The sequence below is a fragment of the Loxodonta africana genome, chromosome 16, assembly GCF_030014295.1.
Source record: "Loxodonta africana isolate mLoxAfr1 chromosome 16, mLoxAfr1.hap2, whole genome shotgun sequence".
In the NCBI taxonomy this organism is placed as follows: Eukaryota; Metazoa; Chordata; class Mammalia; order Proboscidea; family Elephantidae; genus Loxodonta; species Loxodonta africana.
In genome coordinates, this window is record NC_087357.1 from 3129303 (window position 1) to 3156142 (window position 26840).

Here is a 26840-nt window from a genome sequence, read left to right on the forward strand (position 1 = left end):
CTACACGGTGGTCTCATTCCTCCAGGGCCCCGTGCGAATGTTGCCCGTGCTGTCAGCGCCGTAGGGCAGGCCCTCGAGCACTGCACCCTTGAGCGCTCCGTTCTGCCCGGGGCCACCGAAGGGCAGGGACTGTGTCCTGCGGAGCATCTCAAAATGGGCCGAGCCAAGGGCTGGGCCGGGCCGCGGGGCGCAGCCGTGGAGCGCGGCGCAGTTGCCATTGCCCTCGGGCTGGCTGGCCACAGGGAAGGGGTCCCCTTGGGGGCAGCAGGCCAAAGTGTGCGCGCCGGCTGGGCCCTCCAGCGAGCTGGGGGGACTGTCCGTGCGCGAGCTGTGGGGGCTGCCGTCCAGGCTGGACGGGATGTGGTAGGCATACTCGTGCTCGGCTGCTGGTGGCCGGCCGAAGAAGGGCGGCTTAGTCCTGCCCTGGAGGCACCGGTGCGGGTGTGGGCCGCGCCTGAAGGCGTCTTCACCGCTACAGGCAAAGGCATCCTCGGCGCTGCCTCCCAGGGCCTCCTCCTGCATCAGCTGCTCGCAGTGCATCTTGGCGCAACAGGGCGTGACCTGCGACAGACAGTGGGCGTGGCCCTGGGCGGCCTGCAGGTTGGTCATCTTGCAGCGGCCAGAGGACGGGTGGCCACAGTCCACGTGACCCGGGTGTGGTGAGTTCTGCAGGCAGTCCCCGTTGGCGCCGGGCTGCATGGCCCCGGCGCGCCTGCGGGCGGGGCGGCAGGACCACCAGCAGTGCCACACATCCTCGCGCTTGGCGCAGTGGTGGATGAGCACGAAGAGCCCCAACGTCACGCAGAAGGCCCCGTACAGGCAGCTGAAGACCATGTCCAGGAAGTGGCCCTGCGACACGGCCAGCGCCCCGAAGGCCCAGGTGGCGGTGAAGAGGAACAGCGTGAAGGCGGCAGCGCGCAGCTGCGCTTTGAAGGAGTGCTCATTCTGCAGCAGCGATGCTGCGGGGCCGTCGCAGCTGGGCCCTGTGCCGGGCCCTGCTCTGTGGCCGTGGCCCACTTGCGGAGCTGCCAGCCGCTGCTGCTCCTCGGTCCGCTCCCGCAGTTCGTACCTGCACTCGGGGTGGCGGCGCAGCTGGACGTAGGTGCAGAGGAAGTATGCGCAGGTGACCAGGGCGATGAAGGCAGCTGGCCCGTAGAAGGCACCCAGGCTGGGCTCCCAGGCCATCCAGCAGCTGTGGGAAGGAGAGTGGTTAGGTCCTGTGGCCTAGCCCCAAAAGGAAAGACCTGCAGCTGCAGAGGGAACCCGCGGGTCTGTCTGCCACCTCCTGGGGCTGCCTCTTTCCTAGAGAGTCACCTCCCTCTGCCAACCCCCTGAGCACTAGGCTGTCCTTTCTCTCCCTCCTCTGCAAGGGCCATAGCCTGAAGCTAGCTAGGCTGGCTACAGCCTCTGCCTTGTGGGGTTGAAGGTGGTGGTGAGTCCTTCTAGCTCAGGATGAGGAGAGAGGGGTCAGGCGGGGTCTTCACCTCCCTAGAAAGTAGGTTCAATGGCCTGAGGGTTTGGAGGGTCAGCTAAGGCTGTGCCCATGACCTTAGCCTGGAGGGGTGGCCACTGGGTGTGAGCGTGAGGAAGGCCCCACTACAGGGCCAGGTGGGGAGGACCCTTTGCTGGAAGATCAGGAGGCAGCTCCAATGCTCAGGTGGGTGGGGCAGAGGGGTGGGAGGCAGCCACTGCTGGTCAAGGAGGCACATCCTGTAGGCGGAAATCTGGTGTCAGGGGCTGGGCTGCACCTCTGTTCCTGTGGGGGAGCCTCAGTGGGCTGTCCCATCGCCACCTTCTGCAGCCCAGATACTCACTATGCAGCATCCCCATCTTTGGTCCCATAGTTCCTGATGTTTGTGGAGGCTGTGACCCCGCAGATGATGAAAGGCACCCCTCCACTGATGAGATAAAACCTGCCAGAAGAGCAGAGCCACACTTACCCCCTCTGAACGCAACTGGGTAAACAGGTGGTCTGAAGTCCTGCCAGCACCTTGTCCCCCAGTATTGGCTTCTCCTCCCTCCTCCTCTGCTGCTGTGCCATGTGCACTGATGACCCTGGGTAGGGCCACAGCATGGGGTGGGGAGCTGTGTGCTTCCCACGATGGGCAGGACAGGGACCACAGTGGATGCTGTGGTGCTGCCCAGACCCACCTTCAGGATAGGGCCGCTCATTCCTCTGCTGCAGGGGCCTGGCTGCTGATGGTTCTCAGCTAAGCTCCTCTTTGGGAACTGGCCTCAGCCAGCGTCCAAGGTCCCATGCCCTCCTGTGGGCAGCAGTGGCCAGGGACTGGCCAGTTTAGGAGATTAAAGGCCCCAGAGCCTCAGGACAGGGCACTCTGAAGGGCCCCCAGCTCCTCCTGGGATCATTGAGGCTTTTGTTGCATTTGTATCATAGCCCAACTTACTGTCCCAGAAAACAAATAGTAAAATAGAGGCCTAAATCCAACCATTTCAAAATTACATTAAAACTTAGCAGAATAAGCACGCTGATTAAAAAGTGGAGATTGTCAGAATAGATAAAAAGCATGTTAAAAATCTATATCTTATCTACTTATCTATCCGGAAACCCTGGTGGCATAGTGGTTAAGAGCTATGACTGCTGACCAAAAGGTCAGCAGTTTGAATCCACCAGGTGCTCCTTGGAAACTCTATGGGGCAGATCTACTGTGTTCTGTAGGGTCGCTATGAGTCGGAATTGACTCCATGGCAGTGGGTTAAGGGGGTTTTATTTATCTATCCATTTATTTATTTATTGCTGATCACAGTAGAAACACTTTAAATGTAATGACACAGATAGGTTGAAACGAAATAGATGAAAAAGATATGTGGTGCAAACCATAAACCTAAGAAGGCTAAAATAGACTTTAAGATGAAATAGACTTTCATAATGATCTCAGTATTAATTCATTAGGAAAACATTATAACCATAACTATGTGTCAAATAAAAGAATTTAAAACATGTGGAACAGAAATTGACAAATTAAAGGGAGAAGTAGACAGTTTTAAGATTATAGTTGGTGATTAAAACACCTGTCTCTCAGCAATTGGTAGAACAACTAGATGCAAGACCAGTATAAAAGCATGAAGGATCTGGACAATACTACAAACCACCTTGACCTAATTGTTGCTCATCAAGCACCACAGCTAACTACTGTACAACACACACTCTTCCCAAGTACACACTGTTGTTCACTGTGGTAGGCCAGGTGATGGTCTGTAAAAAAATTCTCAACAAATTTAAAAGGCTTGAAGTCATACAAGGAATATTCTATGACCACAATGAAATTAAAATAGAAATGAATAACAATAAGGTAACTAGGAAAACCACACATATTTGGAAATTAAACAAAGTACTTCTAAATCATTCATGGATCAAAGAAGAAATCACAAAGGAATTTGGAAAATATTTTTAAAAGAATAGTCTTAGGCTGGGTTTTCTAGAGAAGCAAAACCAGTGAAGCAAAACCCGAGAGAGATTGATTCATCTCAAGGAAACGGCTCAGGTGGTTGTAGAGGCTGGCAAGTCCTAAGACTAGGGGTCAAGTGTCAGGCTGGGGGCCTCTCCTGATTCATGTAGCTGCAGGGGCTGACGAACCCAAGGTGGGCAGATCAGATGGCAGGCTCACAGGCTGCAGAGGATGAGGAATCCCAGATCAGCAGGTAAGCTGCTAGCTCCAGTTTCAACTGCCATAGGTCAGGTTATGACAAGCTGGATGCAAAATCCAGAGTGGGAGCCTTGCTGGAACATCCATTTATATACTGGAGGCAGGCCACACCCCCAAGGAAACTTCCTTTCAACTGATTGGCTGTTCATAGCAGACCTCATCATGGAGTTGATTACAACATAAGTGCCAAATTATAACTGTCAAACCACTGAGAATCATGGCCCAGGCAAGTTGACACACAACCTTAACCATCACAGTCCACCCCTTGTCAACCTGGCATCTATACACATCTCCTTAAACCATACACAAAAATAAAGACAATTACAAAGTCATACTTGCACCTAACATAATACAATGAACATGCATACAACCAAAAACACACCAAACCTGTTTACATCTTATAAGGGAAGAAAATAAAAATTTTTAATGTAAACATACAAGGCAGAAATACTCATAACAACTACAGTCCTCATTTCTGCAACTGGTCATGTATTTAGAACTACCTTCTTCTACCACGCATTCTGTATTCCCTTTACCCTCAGCAATCACCTCAGCTGATCATGCATGGTTCTTTCCCTGGTGGGGTGACCCAGACTTTCCTTCCTGAAGGGTCTGGGCCATTAGTAGTCATGTCGGAATTGGGTTGCTCCGGATTTCCATTGACTTTAATCACAGGGCACGGTAGTACTAAGAGACACTCTAAGGGATCTCCTGCATTCCAGGCATATTCTTCTTTACCTCCATTATGTAGTTTCAATCCGATTTCCTGTTGGTAATTAGGATCAGGTAACTCCCTTCTTTGCCTGTTGATCCAGAGGCATAAGGAGCCCAAAGGGGCCGGGTGGCACTCTTAACTTCCAGTTCAACAGAGTCAGTGATATGTCTCCAGATGGGAGCATTCCACCCTTTGGAAGTAAGACCTATAGACCCACAGAGCACAGGGTCACAGAGATAGGAAACAAAAATTTTGCCAGTGAGTCACTAGGGATAATAATGCATGGTGTCACTCCCATTTCCACCCCTTGATTCCTGGACCCATGAGTCCTGGCTGTAGGGGAAACAGCAGCATATATTGGAAGCTGGTTTAGATTATGTACAGCCTCCTGGAGAACACTGCCCCAACTCTACAAGGTATTGGCACCTAACTGCAATCATAATTGTGTCTTTAGAAGGCCATTCCATCATTCTATCAAGCCAGCTATTCAGGATGACAGGGAACATGGTAAGACCAGTGAATTCCATGAGGATGGGCCCATTGCTGTACTTCATTTGCTGTGAAGTGAGTCCTTTAATCTGAGACAATGCTGTGTGGGATACCATGACAGAGGATAAGGCATTCCATAAGTCCATAGATGGTAGTTTTGGCAGTAGGATTGCGTGGAAGGAAGGCAAATCCATATCCAGAGTAAGTGTCTATTCCAGTAAGAATAAAATGCTGCCCTTTCCATGATGGAAGCAGTCCAGTGTAATCAAGCTGACACCAGTTTGCTGGCTGATCATCCCTAGGAATGGTGTCAGTGTTGGTCTCTGCTGCTGGCCAATTGGGCACTTAGCAGTGGCTATAGCCAAGTCAGCCTGGGTAAATGGAAATTCATGTTGCTGAGCCCATATATAACCTCCATCCCTGCCACTGTGGCCACTTGGGCAATGATGGGAGTGATTGAGGAAAGAAGATGACTGGTTTCCACAGAACATGTCATCCTGTCCACTCCAATATTGAAATTCTCCTAACATGGGGTCACATTCACATGAGACACAAATATCTTCACTTCTTTGGCTCCTTTTTTTTAATCCACATAACTTTTTTTTTTTAATCCACATAAGTCTTACCCATACTTCCTAATCACAAATTTTCCAATCATGTTCTTTCCAAGTCCCTGACAATTCTGACACAGTCCATGAATCAGTATATAATCACACGTCTGGCCATTTCTTCTTCCAAGCAAAGGGAAAAACCAGGTTGACTGCTCAAAGTTCTGCCCTTGGGAATATTTCCCTTCGCCACTGTCCTTCAGGGAGGTCCCAGAAAAGGGCTGTAGTGCTACCAATGTCCACTTTCAACTGGTGCCTGCATATTATGCAGAACCATCTATAAGCCAGGCATGAGTTTTCCTTCTTAAGTCAACTGATCTTAAGTAACACCTCATGAGGCTGTAGGTGAAGACTGAGAGATGGAAGGTAATATGACAGGACTGAAGACCATGGGCATTTGCGCCACTTCCTCATGCAATTTATTTGTGCCCTCAGGTCATGCTTGGGCCCGATTTAATGATGGAGTGCTGCTGTGCATGTCTGACTTTATGACTCTGTAAGTCAGATAACATTCAGTTTATGATGGGTAGCTCAGGCCACATGATGACTTGGTGGCCCATGGTTAAGCATTCAGTCTCTACTAAGGCCCAGTAACAAGCCAAAAGTTGTTTCTCAAAAGCAGAGTAGTTATCAGCAGGGGATTGCAGGGCTTTGCTCCCAAATCCTAAGTGTCTGCTCTGTAGGGGCCTGCAAAAGACTCCAAAGGAGCTCTGATGGTGCAGTGGTTAAGAGTTGGGGTGCTAACCAAAAGGTCAGCAATTCAAATCCACCAGCTGCTCCTTGGAAACCCTATGGGGCAGTGCCACTCTGTCCTATAAGGTTGCTATGAGTTGGAATCAACTTGATGGCCAGCGGGTTTGGTTTCGGTAAAGACTCCCAACAGCATCCCCATCTTCCAGTGACACTACAAGCACCATTGAATCAGCTGATCATATGGCCCAAGTGGCAGAGGGCTTGCCTGGCAGCCTGAACCTGTTGCAGAGCCTTCTCCTATTCTGTGCCCCACTCAAAACCAGTGGCTCTTTGAGTCATTTAATAAATAGGCAGCAGTAGCACACCCAAATGAGGGATATGTTGCTTCCAAGATCCAAAGAAGCCCAGCAGGCGTTGTGCTTCCATTACAGTTGTGGGAGGGGCCAAGTACAATAACTTACCCTTCACTTTAGAAGAAATATCTTAACAGGCCCCACACCACTGGACCTCTAGAAATGTCACCGAGGTAGAAGGCTCCTGAATTTTTGTGAGATTGAATTCCCACCCTCTAACACGCAAATGTTTACAAGTAAGTCCGGTGTCACTGATGTTTCTCACTTACTAGGTCTGATCAGCATAATGTAATGAATGTAATGGACTGGTGTGACGTCTTGTGGAAGGGAAAGACGAACGAGTTTCTTGCAGACTAAATTACGACATAGGGCTGGAGAGTTGACATGCCCCTGAGTTAGGACACTGAAGCTGTATTTCTGGCCTTGCCAGCTGAAAGCAAACTGCTTCTGGCAGTCCATTGAAAGTGGAATCAAGAAAAAGGCATTGGCCAGATCAATAGCTGCACACCTGGTACCAGGAGATGGATTAATTTGCTCAATGAAACCACATCTGGAACAGCAGCTGCAAATGGAGTCACCACCTGGTTAAGTTTACAGTAATTCACTGTCATTCTCCAAGATCCATCTCTCTTTTGCACAGGCCAAATAGGCAAGTTGAATAGGAATGTGGTGGGAATCACCACCCCTGCATCCTTCAAGTCCTTGGTGATGGAAGAAATCTCTGCAATCCCACCAGGAATGAGGCGTTGCATTTGGCTTATTATTTTCCTAGGTAGGGACAATTCTAATGTCTTCCACTTGGCTTTTCCTACTGTTAATAGCCCTTATTCCATTTGTCAGGGATCCATTGTGAGGGTTCTGCCAGTTGTTGAGTATATCCATTCCAACTATGCATTCTGGAACTGGGGAAATCATTACAGGATGGATTCGGGGACCCACTGGACCCCACAGTGAGATGAACCTGAGCTAAGAATCTCTTAATAACCTGACCTCCAAATGTCTCCATCCTGCCTCGTGGGCCACAGTAACATTTTGTGTCTCCTGGAATTAGTGGCAGTTCAGAGCCACTGTCTGGTAATCCCCCCAAAGTCTGATTATTTCCTTTTCCTCACTGAACGTTCACTCTTGTAAAAGACTGTAGATCCCATTAGGGGAAGGCTGGGAGAAAGATTAACAGTATAAATTTTTGACAGTGTAGTGGGGTCCTTCCTCAAGGGACCCAGCCTGCCCTTCATTCAAGGTTCTGTGGGTCTATAAACTGGCTTAAGCCTGGGAATTGATTGAGGGGCTGTGACTCTCAGTTCTGGCTAGACTCTTGTTCATTTGAACTAGAATTCTTCTGCTTGTGCAGATCAAGTAACTATTTAGTAGATTTCCCATCTCTTTCACCCCTAGGGGGCACCATGACTAAGTAGCCAATGCCATAAGTCCATATAAGTCAGACTATTCTTATTACTGCTTTGACTACTCTGTCCATTATTGTAATCACGCCCTCCCTGTCTTTGTCAATTGAGTGCCACCACTCGGACCCTACTACCACAAGGCCCAGTCAGCACCTTTGTAGTTAGGTGTCTTAATTCAGTTAGGGCAGTCCCCACTGTCAAATCTGACTAACATGAAATAGCAACCACAGCAGTCTTCCAGGATGCTCTGGCTCCCTTCCCAAGTTTGTTCCTCACCATAGCGGTAAAGGTGTGTCCACTAGGCACTCCATGTGTGGGTCTATGGGTCTAACCTGATAAATCCACTCTAACATGCCAATTACTCAAGTTTTTAGATACCTTCTTCTATAATATACCAAGGCTGGTCTGGCACTTCAATTTGATTTCATATAGGCCACTGTGCAATCCATGCTTCAGCAAACCAACCAAATAAACTTAGATTCTTTCATAACCTCTTGAGCTAAAACATTGAATGAAGTATCTGTGCTTTTTCTTTTTTTGTGCTTAGTAGACCCATATTAATAAACTTCAACTGATCCAGCTTATGTTTCTTGCACTATTATCCCACATCCCCCTTGATAACCATTCCCACAAATATTCCCCAGGTTTCTGTTTGTACATCTTAGAAAAGTCAAGCAGTTCTTTTGGAGTGTAGTATACCTTCTTCTGGGTCACACTTTGTACTTCACCTTTTGGGGCTCGCTGTTGCTATGAGTTGGAATCAACTTGATGGCAATGGGTTTTTTTTGGGAGGGGAACACTTAAGTCTAGTTATTGGTCTAGAAGCAAAAATGGGTGGTAGGAATGTGCTCTGAGAACATTCGGCAATGTTTTGTAAGGCGTCTTTCTCAAGGGATACACCAGGCAATGACTCAGATGCCTCCCCAGGTGATGATTCAGATGCCATCCCAGGCAATATCTCAGACAAAGACTCTTCAGGCACAGCTGGGTTAACCTTATCAGATGGGGATAGAGGGCCTTATGGTTTTACTAAGGAGGGTGGCTTAGCTAAGATGGAGTAATCTCTTCAGGTGGGAGTGAGAGGGCTGGTTCTGTTGGCAGGAATGATTCAATGGAATTTAGGAGCTCAGCTTCCTGATTATCTGCCCATGTGTCCCCATTCCAAGTTTCAGGATCTCATTTCTTTTCAATCAATGCCATCACTTTAAACTTCAGACACGATTTGAGTTTGGGAATTCATCGGCATTGTAATTCAGCCACTCTTATGATAAGACCCTGAGTTTGGTTTTTGGCAATATCAGCTCTGTTACTACAAGAAATAATGTTTTCTTTCAGTTCTCAAGTGGCAAATTTGAGGCCATTTATGCTGTGCTTGAGCTGTGACTCTGAAGTCCTGAGCTCATCTCTTTCTTTCACCAGTTTTTTAAAATGAAAATAGGACCAATCAACCCTCTTCTTTATACTTCTCATTCTGAAAAATTTGTAGAAGTATCAAACATGTGATCATGCAGAGTCTCACCTCTCACCAATACTTGATCTATCAGTGGTGAAATTTTTTGTATTTCTATTGTCACCTCATGCCATGGATTAGCAGTGTCCTCTTTACTACTGGAAGGAGAGTCATCAACATCTTTAAAACTAACCAGATTTGAGGACCAATTTAGAAAACTTATCTTTACAATTTTGTTTCTCTAGAACCACTCTCAGTACTCAGTCTTAGGCTGAGTTCTCTAGAGAAGCAAAACCAGTAAAAAAAAAAAATATATATATATATATATATATATATATATACAGAGAGAGATTTATCTCAAGAAAATGGATCACACAATTGTAGAGGCTGGTAAGTCCCAAGTCCGTAGATCAAGTGTCAGGCTGGAGGCTTCTCCTGACTTACATAGCTGCAAGAGTGATCGGCAGGTCAGGTGGTAGGCTGCTGGTTCACAGGCTTTGGAGGCTGTCGAATCCCAAGATCAGCAGGTAAGCTGTTGACTCAAGTACCAAGAACTGGGGCTCAGATGATGCTGAGCCAGATGCAGGATCCAGAGTAAGAACTTTGCTGGTTATTGTGTTGTTGTTAGGTGTTGTTGAGTCAATTCCGACTCATAGTGACTCTATGTACTACAGAATGAAACACTGCCCAGTCCTGTGCCATGCTGACAATCATTGTTATGCTTGAGCCCATTGTTGCACCCACTGTGTCAATCCATCTCATTGAAGGTCTTCCTCTTTTTCACTGACCCTCTACTTTACCAAGCAAGAAGTCCTTCCCCAGGGACTGATCCCTCTTGATAACATGTCCAAGGTATGTAAGATGTAGTCTCGCCATCCTTGTTTCTAAGGATCATTCTGGTTGTACTTCTTCCAAGACAGATTTGTTCATTCTTTTGGCAGTCCATGGTTTATTCAATATTCTTCTCCAACACCACAATTCAAAGGCATCAATTCTTCAGTCTTCCTTATTCATTGTCTAGCTTTTGCATGCCTATGATGTGATTGAAAATACTATGGATTGGGTCAGGGGCACCTTAGTCTTCAAGGTGATATCTTTGCCTTTCAACATTTTAAAGAGGTCTTTCACAGCAGATTTGCCCAAGGCAAGGTGTCTTTGGATTTCTTGACTGCTGCTTCCATGGGTGTTAATTGTGGATCCAAGTAAAACGAAATCCTTGACAACGTAAACCTTTTCTCTGTTTATCATGATGTTGCTTATTGGTCCAGTTGTGAGGATTTTTGTTTTCTTTACTTTGAGGTATAATCCATACTAAAGGCTGTAGTCTTTGATCTTCATCAGTAAGCGCTTCAAATCCTCTTCATTTTTAGCAAGCAAGGTTGTGTCATCCGCATAATGCAGGTTGTTAACGAGTCTTCCTCCAATCCTGATGCCCCGTTCTTCTTCCCACAATTCAGCTTCTTGGATTATTTGCTCAGCGTACAGATTGAATAAAAAAAAAAAAGATTGAATAGGTATGGTGAAAGGATAAAACCTTGATACACACTTTTACTGACTTTAAACCAAGCATTATCCCATTGCTCTGTTTGAAAAACTGCCTCTTGACCTATCTACAAGTTTCTCATGAGAACAATTAAGTGTTCTGAAATTCCATTCTTTGCAATGTTATCCATAGTTTGTTATGATCCACACAGTCAAATGCCTTTGCCTACTCAATAAAACACAGGTAAACGTCTTTCTGGTATTCTCTGCTTTCAGCCAGGATCCATCTGACATCAACAATGATATCCCTGGTTCCACCTCCTCTTCTGAATCCAGCCTGAGTTTCTGTCCTCTCCCTGTTGATATAATGCTGCAGCCGCTTTTGAATGATCTTCAGAAAAATTTTACTTCTGTGATATTAATGATATTGTTCTATAATTTCCACATTCTGTTGAATCACCTTTCTTGGGAATAGGTGCAAATATGGATCTCTTCCAGTCAGTAAGCCAGGTAGCTTGTCTTCCAAATTTCTTAGATTAGATGAGTGAGTGCTTCCAGAGCTGCATTTGTTTGTTGAAACATCTCAATCGATATTTCATCAATTCCTGGATCCTTGTTTTTCACCAATGCCTTCAGTGCGCCTTGGATTTTGTCCTTCAGTACCATTGGTTCTGATCATATGCTACCTCTTGAAATGGTTGGACGTCGACCAATTCTTTTTGGTATAATGACTCTATGTATTCCTTCCATCTTCTTTTGATGCTTCCTGCATCGTTTACTATTTCCGCATGGAATCCTTCACTATTGCAACTCTAGGCTTGAATTTTTCTTCACTTCCTTCAGCTTGAGAAACGCCAAGTGTGTTCTACCCTTTTGGTTTTCTATCTCCAACTCTTTGCACATGTCATTATAATACTTTACTTTGTCTTCTTGAGCCATCCTTTGAAATCTTCTGTTCAGTTCTTTTACTTCATCATTTCTTCCTTTTGCTTTAGCTACTCAACTTTCAAGGGCAAGTTTCAGAGTCTCTTCTGACATCCATTTTGGTCTTTTCTTTCTTTCTGTCTTTTCAATGACCTCTTGCTTTCTTCATGGATGTCCTTGATGTCATTCCACAAGTCATCTGGTCCTCAGTCATCAATGTTCAACGTGTCAAATATATTCTTGAGATGGTCTCTCAGTTCAGGTGGGATATACTCAGGGGTGTACTTTGGCTCTTGTCAACTTCTTTCAATTTTCTTCAGTTTTCACTTGAACTTGAGTATGAGCAATTGACGGTCTGTTCTGCAGTCTTCCGATGGCCTTGATCTGACTGATGATATTAAGATTTTCCATCGTCTCTTTCCACAGATGTAGTTGATTTGATTCCTGTGTATTCCATCTGTTGAGGTCCACGTGTACAGTTGCCATTTATGTTGGTGAAAAAAGTTATTTGCAATGAAGAAGTCGTTGGTCTTGTAAAATTCTATCATGAGATCTCCAGCATCGTTTCTATCACCAAGGCCATATTTCCAACTACTGGTCCTTCTTCTTTGTTTCCAACTTTCAAATTCCAATCGCCAGTAATTACCAATGCATCCTGATTGCATGTTCAATCAATTTCAGACTGCAGAAGTTGGCAAAGGTCTTCAGTTTCTTCATCTGTAGCCTTAGTGGTTGGTGTGTAACCTTGCTGGAACATCTATTTATATACTGGAGGCAGTTCACACCCCCAAATAAACTTCTTTTCAACTGATTAGCTGCTTGTAGCAGATGTCATCATGGAGTTGATTACATCACTATATGACTGCCAAATTGCATCATCACATAACTGCCAAAAAAAACGCCAAACTATATCACAATTGCCAAGCCACTGAGAATCATGGCTCAGCCAAACTGACACACAACCTTAACCATCACAGAATGATAAAGAAAATACAATACATCAAAATTTCTGGGATACAGCTAAGGCAGCCCTTAGAAGGAAATTTATAGTTTTAAATGCTTACATCAGAAAAAAGGAAAGGTCTGAAATTCAGCAACCTAAGATTCCACCCTTGCAACCTGGGAATATAAAGAGCAAAAATAAACCCAGAGGGAAGGTGATAACAAAGATAAGAATCAAAATAAATAAAAAAAGAAAATAAACAATAGTGACAATTATGAAGTCCAGAAGTTGATGCTTTGAAAAGATCCACAAAATTATCAGCCTCTAGCTAAAATGATGAGGAAAAAAGAGATAGGATGAAAATGGCCAATACCAAAAAAGAGGGGATATTACTACACATTCTACGGATGTTAAAAGAATCATGAAAGTCTGATGTAAATAATTTTATGCCAACAGACTCAGCAACTTAGTTGAAATGGATAAATTCTTTGGAAAAAGACAAATTACAAAAATTGAAACAAGAAGAACTAGAAAATCTGAATATTCTGTATCTAGTGAAGAAGTTGAACTTAATATAAGAAAACGTATAACAAAGATAACTTCAGGCCCAGGCAGTGTAGTTGGTACATTTTATCACACATTTGAGGAAGAAGTCACATCCATCTTACATCTTTCTTTTTCAGAAAATAGAAGGGACACGTGCTAACTCATCTTATGAGGTCAGCCTAGTCCCAGGATCCAAACCTGACAGACATTGACAAGAAATAGAAAATTCCCTTATGACATTTCTCTTGAACACAGAAAAATTTCTAAAAATACATTAGCAAAAAAAACCTAGAAAGTTTATAAACAGGATAATACATCATGACTAAGGTTTATCGCAGTAATACAAGGTTAGTTTGTCCCTCAAGAAAATCAATCAACGCTGTTCAACATATAAACAAAGTGGAGGAGAAAACCTTATGATGATTTAAATAGACACAGGAAAAGTGTTTGACAAAATTCAAAGTACATTTATCATAAAAAAAATCTTAGAAAAGTAGGAGTAAAAGGAAATTCTACCAATTTATTAAAATACAGCTAGGAGAAACCTAAGGTCCCTGGGTGGAAAAAATGTTCTGCGCTCAACTGCTAATCTAAAGGTTGGCAGTTCAAACACACCCACTGGTACCCTGGAAGAAAAGTCTGGCAATCTGCTTTCTTTAAGGTTACAGCCAAGAAAACCTTACGGAGCAACTCTACTCAGTAAACTCATGGAATTGCCACGAGTCACAACCAACTCGACGGGAACTAACAACGAGAACCTGCAGCTAATGTCATGCTTTCTGATGGGATATGAAATTTTTCCTCTTTAGGATTGGGAACAAGGCAAGGTTGTCCCTCGCACTGATTCTATTAAACATTGTCCTGAAGACCCTAGCTGTTATAATAAGGCGAACAAAAGAAACAAAGGCTTCAGATAGAAAAGAAAGAAGCAAAAAGGTCTCGTTTGCAGATGACTGATTACGTGGACAGCTCTGTGGCATCTACAGAACAACTACATTAAAACCCGGGAGAGCTGGAACTCAATGAGACTGCCTTGCTTTTCTGAGTTTCAAAAGTTTTCCACCTTTGATAGGGTGCAGCCTTACCACTTTTCTATTGCTCTCTATTAGTGGAAAATATTTGAGTTTTTCCTTCTCCGACAGGTTTCCACCTTACACAGTTTCCAGCTTTCATCAGTTTTGTTGTACTAGAACTGATTAATGAATTTAGGAAGGTGCAAGGTTAATGCATAAATACCAATTATATTTTTATAAATTAGCAGGAAATCATTGGAAAATGAAACAAGAATGATATTTACAATGACATCAAAAACACAACCCTAGTTGTCATCCCAGCAGATTCTATTTTTGTAAAAGTTGACCAACCAACCCTCAAATCTATATGAAAATGTAAAGGACTCAGAATATCCAAAGCCATTTTGGAAAAGAGAAGCCAAGTTAGAGGATTCACATCGTGTGACTTTGAGACCTATTACTGGGCTTCCATGGGGGAGTCCTTGGGAGACACACAGATAAGCTCTTGGCTACTAGTTGAAAGGTTCACTGTTTGAACCCAAAGATCACAGCCATGAAAACCCTGTGGAGCACGGTTCTACTCTAACACACTTGGGGTTACAACTAGTTTTTGTTTTTTTTTAATAAAGCTTCCATAATCACAACAGTGTGGTGTTGAAGAAAGGACAACCTGATAAAGGGAACAGGCTAGGATCCAGAAATAGACCCACAGTTACACAGCCATTGACTCTACAGAGGCACCACGCCTTTTTAACCTTCATTCACACTGTGAAAAAAAATTGATTCAGGATGGATTATAGCCCTGCGAGTAAAAGTTAAAACCATAAAGTGTTTAGAGGAAAACACAGGAGAGTATCTTTGTGACATAAGAAGAAGGAATACCTGTAAACAAATATTGAAATCTGTTGGATGCCAAAGTGTTTGGGGGACGTTGTGATGTTTGCAGCTTACGTTGAAATGTATAAAAATAAGGTGGATTGGGGAATAGACGGGGGGGAGGACAGTAAGATGTTAATAGTAGGGTGTAGGTGGTGGGGTGCAGGGGTGTTCACTGTAAAATTCTTTCTGTATGTCTGAAAATTTTCACAATAAAATGTTAGGGAAAGCGGGGAAAACCCATCTGGACTCTTCCCTGAGCATCTCCTCTAGAGAAGAATATTCTCAGCCTAGAGAATACAGATTCCACCCAGAACTCCTCAGACACTTCAGGAGGGCAGCTGGGCACCAGCGGAGGAGTAGGGGGCCCTGGAGACCTGACCTGAAGGTGAGCCCACCCAGGCCACTTGGCTGCTCTGACTTCTCCTGACGTCACACTGGGTGGCACTCCTGTGGGTGACGTGGGCAGAGAAGAGAGGGTTCCCCCTGCAGCATCTCCCATCCCCGGAACCCCCGGGCCTCAGTCCACATCCCTTCGGGGTGATAGAGCCCCCAGGGATCCACCTGGTTTTCAGTGCCCTGCAGCCAGGTAGGAGGGGTTTGGAAGTCCCAGGCTAAGATGTCCAGTGTCCTTGGAGATTTGTGAGCAGCTTCCAAGCCTCTGCCAGTGACTGTGGACTGCGGGTCAACCCCACGGATGGCCTCCTTACCCCCACCAAGCCCCAGGCTGCTGAGCAGGGACAGAGGGCCTGTGGCCACACAGTACCTAGTATGGACAGCAGGGGGCGCAGGAGGTCTTCGAGGGAGCACTTCATTTTCCCTGCATTCACTCTGCTGATCCCAGGACCCAGAGACTTCTCTGCCGGTGGCTGGGGCCACACCCTCTCACCTGAGTTCTGAGCCCCAGCCTTGGGCGGGGGAACCCAGTAAAACCCAGTGCTGTCGAGTGGATTCCGACTCATAGCGACCCTACAGGACAGAGTAGAGCCACCCCATAGAGTTTCCAAGGAGTGCCTGGTGGATTTGAACTGCTGACCCTTTGGTTTGCAGCCAGGCTCCAATTCCCCTTCCCTGCACCTGCCCTCAGCCTCCTAGAATTCTTATACGTCAGTTTCTCCCTCAGCCTTTTATACCCATCAAATGCCCCTGTTCGTATTCGGCTGGGCCCGATGTAGTCACAAGGGTCCTTTTAAGTGGAAGAGGGAGGCAAGGGGGCCAGCCAGAGCGGGCCTGGAAGATGCCACGCTGCTGGCTCTGAGGATGGAGGTGGGCTCACAGCCAGGAGTGCAGAAGGCATCTCCAAACAAAAACCAAACCCATTACCATCAAGTCCATTCCAACTCGTAGCGACCTTATAGGACAGAATAGAACTGCCCCGTATGGTTTCCAAGGAGCACCTGGTGGATTTAAACTTCCCACCTTTTGGTTAGCAGCCTTAGCTCTCAACCTCTACGCCACCAGGGTTTCCAAGGCAGCTCCAGGAGCTGGAAAAGGCAGCTGGAAAAGGGAGTAGGTCCTCCCCAGGAGCCTCCGACGGAGCCTGCCCTGCCACACCTTGATTATACCCTTAAGACTCATTTTTGACTTCTGACCTCCAGAACCCTAAGATAATGGATTTGTGTTGTTTTAAGCCACTGAGGGTGTGGTAGTTGGTTACAGCAGCTCTGGCACACTCACATAGCCCCCAAGCACACATCACACAAGGAGATGGACATACGGCCCTTGGCAACACTGCCCCCACCTATGGGGAGCAATGAGCAAACCACGCTGTCCTACAGCCCACCCACATTGCACAGCAAGGGGCTACCTGGAACTACAGTCAGTGCATATACATGAACGGGTCTTAAGAAACTGTGTGCAGTGCCAGAAACCCATCAGAAATGGTATCGAGCGAGTGATTCCCCATAGACGCAGCTCGAGACCAGTCCAGGCTGACCTCGAATAGGAAACCTGAAGCAAGGCAGGAACACGTTCTCAAGCCCAGGCCACGTGTGGGCTCTGCTGTGCGCGAGGCTGGTGGAAGCAGCGGGTCCAAGTACACGCAGAAGCAAGTGCGCCCGCTCAGTCGGACGGCAGGTGTTCAGTGTCTTGTCAAGCGCTGCAGTCTCGGTCACTCAGGTGAACGCTCTGTTAATGATTAGTTGGTGGACAACCAGCTCGAGCCCACTGGGGCTTCTAACTTTCAACTCGACGGGCCTTTCCCGAACCAGCCGTCATATTTTAAATGGGCGTTTGTTTAAGAATTGTACCTCTGTGTTTTTACAACCAGTAATTAGTAACCCTCTGGAGCTGCATTTAAACATCCAACTCTGAGACATTCAGCTGACCGCCTCCCAGCTGCGCGCTAGTGCTGCCCAGCAGGCCACATCACTCCGCCTCTAAAGTTCCAGGACGTGGCCCGACAGTGAGCACATCGCTGTGGGCTTGGCCACTGGAGCTGGAGGAAAGGATGGGCTTTGTGGGCTTGTGAGGTGCTGCGAATCCAGTTCTATAAACTTGCCAGGAGCACTCCCGAAGACCCACCCCCACAGATGAGGTTCTAGGGGCTGGGAGATAGGGTTCCCCAAACACTTGAGTCACATGGTGGCAAAGAGCCTCACCAAAAGGAGGAAAATGTGGAATTTTAGGGGAGACCCAGAATTTTAGTGGAGGAGAAAGAAGCCAGGACAGTGGAGAATTGAACAGTGTGCTACTTAGCCTTTGAGCCCTGAGCTGTTCTTGCCATTAGGCATGGGGGTGGGGGGTGGTGGGGAGAAGGGGCTGGGAGAATACAGGGGCATTGAACTTCCTGCAATCATGGCTGCCAGCTATGCTCCACCACCTCTTGGGCAACTTGTGCTTAGGACATTGTACTTTATGTAAGGCTGAGTCACAGATCACAAGCACTGGCCTCGAAGCAAACCCCAATTCTGGAATGTTCTGCTAGTGAGGCTGTGAGTAAGGCCTCATGCTGTCAGGGGCTGGGGTGCTGCTGGGCCACCCACCCTTACTGGGAGGTACTGGCCCCAGACACTCGGGCAGAAGACAAGGTCAGCCTGGTGGTGCTGCCTGGGTCCCTTCCCCTTTGCACATGCCCACACTTTCGTAACCCCCAGCCCTGAAGCAGCCTTCACCCCTTGGACCCAGTGCTCAGCCGCTCCAGAGGTGCTGGAGGAGCAGCAATGTCTGGGGTGTATGGGTTGTAAGAGGGGCAGGCAGGGGCCAAGGGGATGCCAAGATCCCATCCTGGGGCTGGATGGGGGTGGTCTCAGAGGCTGGGAGCAGAGGGACGTGGCACACTTTCCCGAGGACAGTGCGGGGAGAGGGGCTTTTCATCTGATCCCCTCCCCAAGGGGTGGTTGATCTGTGGTGGGTTCAGCCCTGCTCAGCGACACCTTGCCCATCCCTTGCTGGGAGACATTAGGGTTTCCCAGGCTTACTTAGGGGGCGCCCTTGTTGGGCTTCTTGAGAGGGCTGTGGCCAGAGCTCACCTGGCTGCTTCTCCCTTGGGAGGGCTGTGGCCAGAGCTCACCTGGCTGCTTCTCCCTTGGGAGGAGTGTGGCCAGAGCTCACCTGGCTGCTTCTCCCTTGGGAGGGCTGTGGCCAGAGCTCACCTGGCTGCTTCTCCCTTGGGAGGGCTGTGGCCAGAGCTCACCTGGCTGCTTCTCCCTTGGGAGGGCTGTGGCCAGAGCTCACCTGGCTGCTTCTCCCTTGGGAGGAGTGTGGCCAGAGCTCACCTGGCTGCTTCTCCCTTGGGAGGGCTGTGGCCAGAGCTCACCTGGCTGCTTCTCTCTGCCTCTGTGGTGAAAGAGGGTTAAGTGGGGGGCTGCTGTGGGGTTCCTGGTTCCAGGTGAGCAGACACTGCTGCCGGCAGGGGGTCTTGGCTGCCGCATTCTCACTGCGTGCACCTGGAGGCTGGGCCATTGGATCTTCTGAGGTCCTTGTCCAGGGCTCTGGGTGAGTTGTGAAGCACCCTGTGCATAGGCACGGCTGAGAGGCCCAAGTGGCCCTGACTCTTCTGGCCGCTGTGATCCCAGCTCACACGGGGAGGTGGCTTGTCCCAAGGACTGGTCCCCAGGCATGCATTCCACGTGGAGAAGGAATGGACTCACCCTACTGGCCATGCCCAGGTCGAGGGCCCGAGGGCTCCCCGCTCTGAATGGCCTCTGAGCCAGGCCTACCTTGGCCATGAGCCCCCGGGGGCCTGTGGTCCTGGTGTGCACCCAGCCTGCGTAGGCTTTGGAATTTCTCTGTGGCTGAGGAGGGGCTCCTCATTGAGGGACCCTCCCTTTAGGAACTATGCCTTCCACTGGCAGGAATATGTCTGTGTCAAGTGCCTGACTCTCACTGGGTACTGGATGAGAGAGTGAATAAATGAATGAAAGCACTCTCTTCCTGCTGGGCTCATGATGTCCCTTGTTTAAATGTCTTGCTGCTAGTTCAACTATTTTTCAAACAGAAAAACCACCAGCAGACCTTAAATAATAGGAAATGATTTGGGTGTACTATATTAGAAAGGGCAAAACAGATTGCAAAATTAGGACATAATTACATGTAGCTAAATTGGGAATTAGTCCCTGAGCTTCTATTAAATTGAAACAAGAACTCTGTCTGCTGCTGGCGTGGCTTTTCTTTGGCCGACAGAGGAGCAGGAGATGTGGGCAAGTCATACTCAGAGACCCTCCTTAAATCAGGCTGACCAGGGGGATTAGAAGGGGAGGCACCCCCCGGGCAGCCCGGCCCACCTGAAACCTCTGCCATTTCAGCCACATCCTTGGGCAGTTAATTTAACAAGTGCTGAAATGAAGCCCATGGAGCGGTATGGTTAGGAGCAGTGTGCTCAGGGACCTTTGGTTATTAAATTATTTTTCAATACCTGCTGTGATAGAACCCTGGTGGCACAGTGGTTAAGAACTATGGCTGCCAACCAAAATGTCAGGAGTTCGAATCCACCGGCCACTCCTTGGAAACCCTATGGGAGCAGTTCTATTCTGTCCTATAGGGTCACTATGAGTCAGAATCTACTAGATGGCAATTTTTTTTTTTTTTTTAGAGTTACCTGCTACAGTGATAAGATTGGGCAGTCAAACTGAAAGCATACAAAGACATGTGGTTCTAACAGAAGTTAAAAGAGAATCCAGGAAAATGACAAATCTAGATTCTGAAGTTTTGCTGTAAAGTCCTATGCAACTTATGGTCTTTCAGAAATGGGTGCCGAACCATTTACCCTTGTTTTTGGGAAGAGGTCAGCTCAGAGTCATGATTTCCACCCTTGTTCTCTTTCTTTCAGTGTTTCTTGCCACTCTGGGGGCTGCGCACTGAGGCCTGGCTCACAAGACTTGGCGCCTACAAACAGTGCATGCCCCAAACCTCTGCACACAAGACCCTCCTCCATGTGGGGCCGGTCCTGGCTCTCAGGACACAGGGGAGATGGGACCCCCATCATGTGGGTGGTCAGAGTGAACCTCCATCTAGTAAGCTGTGAAAAAAAATCCTCACGTTGCCACATATCTCCCTCCACAGACTTAGGAGCAAGGCAGATAAAGGCCACAAAGCTAATTAAGCTGAAGAATTCTGGGGCTCCATGGCTGCTTCCTCAATCTCTGGGGCAAGGCTCAGGGTTTCTCCGCTCCTGGAATGAGCCCTAGTGAGAGGACAGAGCTCCGGACAGCACTGGGGGCATTAGGAGGACCAGCCTCTGCTGCGGACCAGGTCCCTTCCTAGACAGAGGGGTCCACCACAGTTAACTGGCTGCATCACCCCAATGCTCAGCAAGGATGCTTTACTTTAGGGCTTTTTTTTGGTCAGGAGAGTCAGCCTGTGAAATGCCTACTGGCTCTGAGTCCTGCAGTACTTTTTATAGGTATGTTTCCTCTGAAAATTCTCTGAAATGGCCTTGGTTTTCCCAAAGGATGAGAAGAGGGGCGAAGCAGAGAACCGACATGGAGGGCAGGTGAACCCGAGCGGCAATCCCTGCAGGGCCCCCGATGTGACCAGGGACATGCGAGATGGGACACGTCGACATGGATCCCCGATGGCATCACCTGAGTTCAAACAGGAGCGTCTCATAGGCACCTGTGTCCTTTTATCCCTTGTTTGAAAGCTCTCCACACTGCATGGGGACACAGGCTGCCTCATCCTCAAACAAGGACACAAGCTTTGGGCCAACACCCCGGCTGAGGTCTGGCGCCCATGGGGCACCTGGCTTTGCATTGGCAGGAGGGTGTCGGCATTCTGCTCAGAGGTCCAGCCCAATGTGACAGCCTGCCTGATGGCAGGAGGTGTTGGGCGTCTTTCCCCCAGGACCGCCGGGTTCTTGGGACCTTGGATCTGAGTCTCTGTTGATGATGATGGTGTGCACGGGGTCAGGAATGCAGAAAGGACGCCTGTTTCGGGGCAGATGGGCAGAGCTGCTCTGATATGGGTGCTTCTAGTAGAGGAAGAGTGGGCTGAGACCATCGGAGGGGAGCTGCCCTGGGGCACACTGGGGGCAGAGGGGCATGTGGGCACAGGCGTGTGGGGACAGGCATGTGGGCACAGGTGTGCACATGGGTTTAAAGAGGTGGCAGAGAGGGCCGGGAGCAGCTCCCTGGGACTGGTGGTTGGGTGGGCACTGCCCAGGCTCAGCACGGGTGGGTGGTGCTGGCTGGTGAGCAAGGGTGGGTGAGGGACACACCTGTTGATGGGGAGGGGAAGGAATGGCAAGAGCCCAAGTGGTGTGCTGGCAGGAGGCGCCGGGTGGCTCTGATGTGTTTAGGAGGAGAGATTGGCATGGTGGGCTGGGTGGAGGTGGAGTGAGATGATGACAGGCTTCCGGACAGGGCTCTGGGTGGACAGTGGTGCCTCCCCAGGACGGAAGGGCACAGGAGACAGGTCTGTCTAGGAGAGGAGGAAGGGGCCCCCCCTGGACACATGGAGCCTGAGGTGCCTTTGGACAGGATGTGCAGATGTCCAGACATCAGGGACATGGGGCTCGGGTGCTGCAGAGACAGGCCTGGCTGGGATGGGAGCAGTGGCGGCTGTCAGCGACCAACCATTGACCTTCTGGTGAAGGCCTTTCCCACCTGCGTGGGCACAGACACACTGCCCCAGCACCGACCACCCTGACATGTAGACATGGACGTGTCTCATATGTGCTCCACACAGCACAGACGGGCAGAGACCGCCGACAGGAGCAGGGGCCCACTCACTGGGGGCTCAGCTGGGGGTCAGCACCCAGGAGAAGAGACAGGCCTTCTCAAGAACACCTTCCAAGTTGTGTCCCATGGAAAAACATGGGGAAGAGGGTCCCCTTGAGACCGAAGGTGGGCCCACTGTGAAAACCATCAGTGTTTCCTGCAGGCCAAGTGGACAGAGAGGTGTCTCTAGGCTGCTACTGAGTGAGGGGTCTGGAGGGGTATGCCTGGCATGTCTTCTCATGGACTGGACTTTTTAAGAGGCCAAACGGGATGGACGAGTTTCCATGGCGTGCTTCCCCTGCCCTGGCTCCTCAGCATGGCTCCACCCCTGCCCACACGTGACAGGTACACTGCTACTCAGGGCGCAGCAGACTGGAAGCTGCGGCACCTTGGAATAGACCATTCCTGAGTCCCCTGTGATGCCCAAAGCGGGGGAGATGTAGCTCCAAGGCCAGGACCTGACCTGCCAGGGGTGTGGGAAAGCCAGCCACTTGGAGTTGATGCAGTGTGCCCTCTGGAGACGGGAGGAACCCTTCTGACGGTGGGTGGGGCGGCCCACCTTCTGGTCAGTCTCCACGCCCTCTCCAGGTGAGCTCAGGTAGAGGCGGATCCAAGAATTGCTGCCCTGTTTGGTCAGGGACAGTGAGTCATGGAGGCTATGGGGAGGGGCCTCGCCTGCTGTCACAGGCACACCAAGACCCGCCGGAGCCTGTGAGTGTGACCCTGTTTTGAATTCCACTGAAGTCCTGGAAAATTCTGCAGGCTTCCGCCTGGGTTCCTTATGTGTCCCAGACATTTTTTTGCATCTTCTTTCTGATCTGTTATCACTAGGGGGTGCTCAGAGCCGGGTCACTGGGGGAAATGGAAATGCTGTCCCCCCAGACCTCCTGGTGGAATTTCCAGCACCAGTCCAGGTGACAAAGTTGGCACTGATTCAGGGGTGAGAAGACTGAGGCACAGCTGGACTCTCCAGGTCTTGGTGGCTGAGCTTTCGGATGGTGGATGACCATGGGGGAAATCTGCCTGCTGAGAGCCCAGGCCTCAGGGCTGAGACACACCACGCCCCGCACCTGTCTGACACGACAGCTCCTCCTAACTCTCAGGGACTCTTGTATACGCGGTCTCCTCCTGCATCCCTGCTTCCCTCCCAGCCTCTCCCCTAAACATTAGCACATCCTACCCCTGACCACCCTTTCCCACTAGCTCCCTCTTCTGCTCCACTCACTCCTTCTGCCCCTGGCCATCAGCTCCACTGCCCCATTGATGCCCTGTCCTGGTCCTTCCCACCAAACTCCACGTGGATGCTCGTGGGCCCTCCACGAGCACCCCCAGCTCGGTGTACCCTCCTCCTTCTTTGTCAGTCTCTGATAAGACGCCACACCTGGCAGATCCATCCTCTGACTTCTCCATGTCTGTCCTGCAGTGCTGAGCTTGGGGCAGAGACGCAAATATGCGTGGGGACTGTCTCATGTCAACTCCTGCCCCCCTTGAGTGGCCTTAGTGCCAGCAACCACCCAGCTGTTTTCCCAGCCCGTTCTCTCTCCTCTCCAACTCTTCCAAACCTTCTCTCTGCAACTTCACCCCTCCCCATCTTCACTATCATTTGATGGCCCCTGGAGAACTATGGCTATGCCCACACACCCGCTCACACCTGCTCACACCTGGATCATTCCCTTCAACATACAAACAAGCTGTAATTTCTTCCACCTTACCATCAAAACACAAACAACCAAGGAGTCTGTCATTGTCCGTGGCCCGCGGGCCCCAACCCGTCTTGTCTGCATGTTGTGGATGTGATTCCTCAGTTCCAAGCCCCCAGCCCACTGACCCCAGCCTGCCATCTGTGAACCACAGCTGTGACTCCCCAGGTCTGAGCCCACAGCCCACTGACCCCAGCCTGCCATCTGTGAACCACAGGTGTGACTCCCCAGGTCCGAGCCCCCAGCCCACTGACCCCAGCCTGCCATCTGCGAACCACAGCTGTGACTCCCCAGGTCTGAGCCCACGGCCCACTGAGCCCAGCCTGCCATCTACGAACCACAGGTGTGACTCCCCAGGTCTCAGCCCACAGCCCACTGACCCCAGCCTGCCATCTGTGAACCACAGGTGTGACTCCCCAGGTCCGAGCCCCCAGCCCACTGACCCCAGCCTGCCATCTGCGAACCACAGCTGTGACTCCCCAGGTCTGAGGCCACGGCCCACTAAGCCCAGCTGCCATCTGTGAATCACAGCTGTGATTCCCCAGGTCTGAGCCCACGGCCCACTGACCCCAGCCTGCCATCTGCGAACCACAGGTGTGACTCTTCATGTCCAAGTCCATGGCCCACTGACCCCAGCCTGTCATCTTCGAACCACAGGTGTGACTCCCCAGGTCTGAGCCCACAGCCCGCTGACCCCAGCCTGACATCTGTGAACCACAGGTGTGACTCCCCAGGTCCGAGCCCCCGGCCCACTGACCCCAGCCTGCCGTCTGTGAACCACAGCTGTGACTCCCCAGGTCTGAACCCACGGCCCACTGAGCCCAGCCTGCCATCTGTGAACCACAGGTGTGGCTTTTCAGGTCCAAGTCCATGGCCCACTGACCCCAGCCAGCCATCTGCAAACCACAGCTGTGACTCCCCAGATCCAAGTCCCCAGCCCGCTGACCCCAGCCTGTCATCTGCGAACCACAGGTGTGACTCCCCAGGTCTGGCCCATGGCCCACTGACCCCAGCCTGCCATCTGCGAACCACAGATGTGACTCCCCAGATCCAAGTCCCCGGCCTGCTGAACCCAGCCTGCCATCTGTGAACCACAGGTGTGACTCCCCAGGTCTGAGTCCATGGCTCACTGACCCTAGCCCACCATCCGTGCACTGTGGATATGATGCCCCAGGTCTGAGCCCACAGCCTGCTGACTGCAGCACCACCCACCTGACAGTATAATGTGCATTTGGAAAAAGGCACAGAGGAAAAGAGCAGGACACTGTGTGGATCTACCCCACTCTTCCAAACACTAGGCAGGCTCTAGTCACTGACAGACACTTGAGAGGAGTTTTAAGCCCAGGGGACCTGGGGCACCCACAGGAGAGACAGGGTGATGGATCCCTGCTGCCTGGCCCTTCAGAGGGCAGAGGTGCTGCCCGGCTGGTTGCTAAGTGGCAACACATTTGCCGAATCAGAAAATCAAACAATATCAGACAATGCTCTGGGCAGAGATTACTGTATTTACTTGAACAACACAGTGCACTGTCTTATCTGCCTCAAATGAGACCTCCCGGTGGTGTTAGGACACACTGAGATGCCCGGAGCTGGCCAGGGCTCTGCCAGAGGGACTGGGTGCCATGGCCTTCACACATGAGCTACCTCGGCCAACAGTCATGAACCTCCAAGAAACCCACAATCGCCCAACATTCAGAGCAGCCTTCTGGCTGTGGGGCACCTTACAAAATGGTGTCACCCGAGAAAACTCAGCCAGCAGCTCAAGGCCAGGCCCTCGTGGGGCTCCCTTCCAGGGGAAGGGCCAGAAAGACACTGGGTGTGTTGGCGGATTTTGTGTGTCTACTTGGCTCTGGGGCCCAGCTGTTTGGTCAAAGGCTAGTCTAGATGTTGCTGTGAAGACATTTTGTGGACGTGATTATGGTCTTTCTACAGTCAGCTGATGCTAAGTAAAGGAGAAGACCCTTGGTGATGTGGGTGGGCCTGATTTAATCAGTGGAAGGCCTTAAGGTTTCCTGTAGAAGAAGGATTCTGCTCGAGGTCATAACATAGAAATCCTGCCAGGGTTCCCAGCCTGCCGCCTGCACTATGAGTTTTGGACTTGCCAGCCCCACAGTCTCATCAGCCAGTTCCTCAAATACATCTATCTCTCTGCCTTCTGTTGTCTCGGAGAGCCCTGACTGCTACGTGGGGCTTATATACCGCACCTCCCATGGGCTGGCCCCATGCTTAAGGTCTGCACGTGGACAACACATGGCGTTTACTGACTTAGGTGCTGGGGATTCCATCTTGACAAAGCAAAGCCCAGGGGGATTTTGGGGTCCCCATGGCTACCAGGCACTTCCATCACTCCTGTCCCACGTCCTAGGAACCCTCCTGGACTGAGAAACATCCTGCCAGCCACTCCCATCCCACCTGGAAATGCATGATTGAGGAACTAGCAGGCCTGGTGTCCTGGAGACCATGTGCAAACCAGCAACGCCCAGAGCACCCCACCACCTCCCACTTGGGGGGCTGTAGGCAGCCTCACCCCGCAGGAGGCATGTCCAGCACTTGGACCAGCTGGCTCCAGCCACAGTGACATGACCTATAGACCCTCTTTGCCCCCTGGTCCCTGTATGGCACCCTTGCTCTCAGGCCCTAGCCCAGGAAAGGGCTGGGGCCGGGCCCTCAGAGGTAGCTGCGCGAGTGGACGCTGTACCTGAGCAGTGGCTGCTTGGGGTAGAGTGGCCTGTCTGCACCGGTGCAGGGCGGGGCCTTCCTGGTCACCTGCTTGTAGATGTTCCTGGCGGTCACCCCGATCCAGAGCATGGTGGACAGCGTGCA

General features: G+C 49.8%; 1 protein-coding gene across 1 annotated transcript; it reads right to left on the bottom strand.

The window, feature by feature from the left end:
- On the bottom strand, nt 1-26840 carry ADGRA1 (adhesion G protein-coupled receptor A1). The gene is made up of 3 exons (XM_023559834.2): nt 26716-26840; nt 1815-1913; nt 1-1192 (listed from the first exon to the last, which is right to left on the bottom strand). Exons 1-3 carry the CDS (start codon nt 26823-26825, stop codon nt 1-3), a joined length of 1401 nt encoding a protein of 466 aa, XP_023415602.2. The 5' UTR covers nt 26826-26840.

Bases quoted from the DNA above. Each gene is read 5' to 3' on its own strand.
- ADGRA1 (XM_023559834.2), bottom strand. From the start codon at position 26,825: ATGCTCTGGATCGGGGTGACCGCCAGGAACATCTACAAGCAGGTGACC. The intron at 1,914-26,715 runs GTACAGCGTCCA...CTCTTCTGGCAG, and splicing joins CCCAAGCAGCCACTGCTCAG to GTTTTATCTCATCAGTGGAG. The intron at 1,193-1,814 runs GTGAGTATCTGG...TCCTTCCCACAG, and splicing joins AAAGATGGGGATGCTGCATA to CTGCTGGATGGCCTGGGAGC.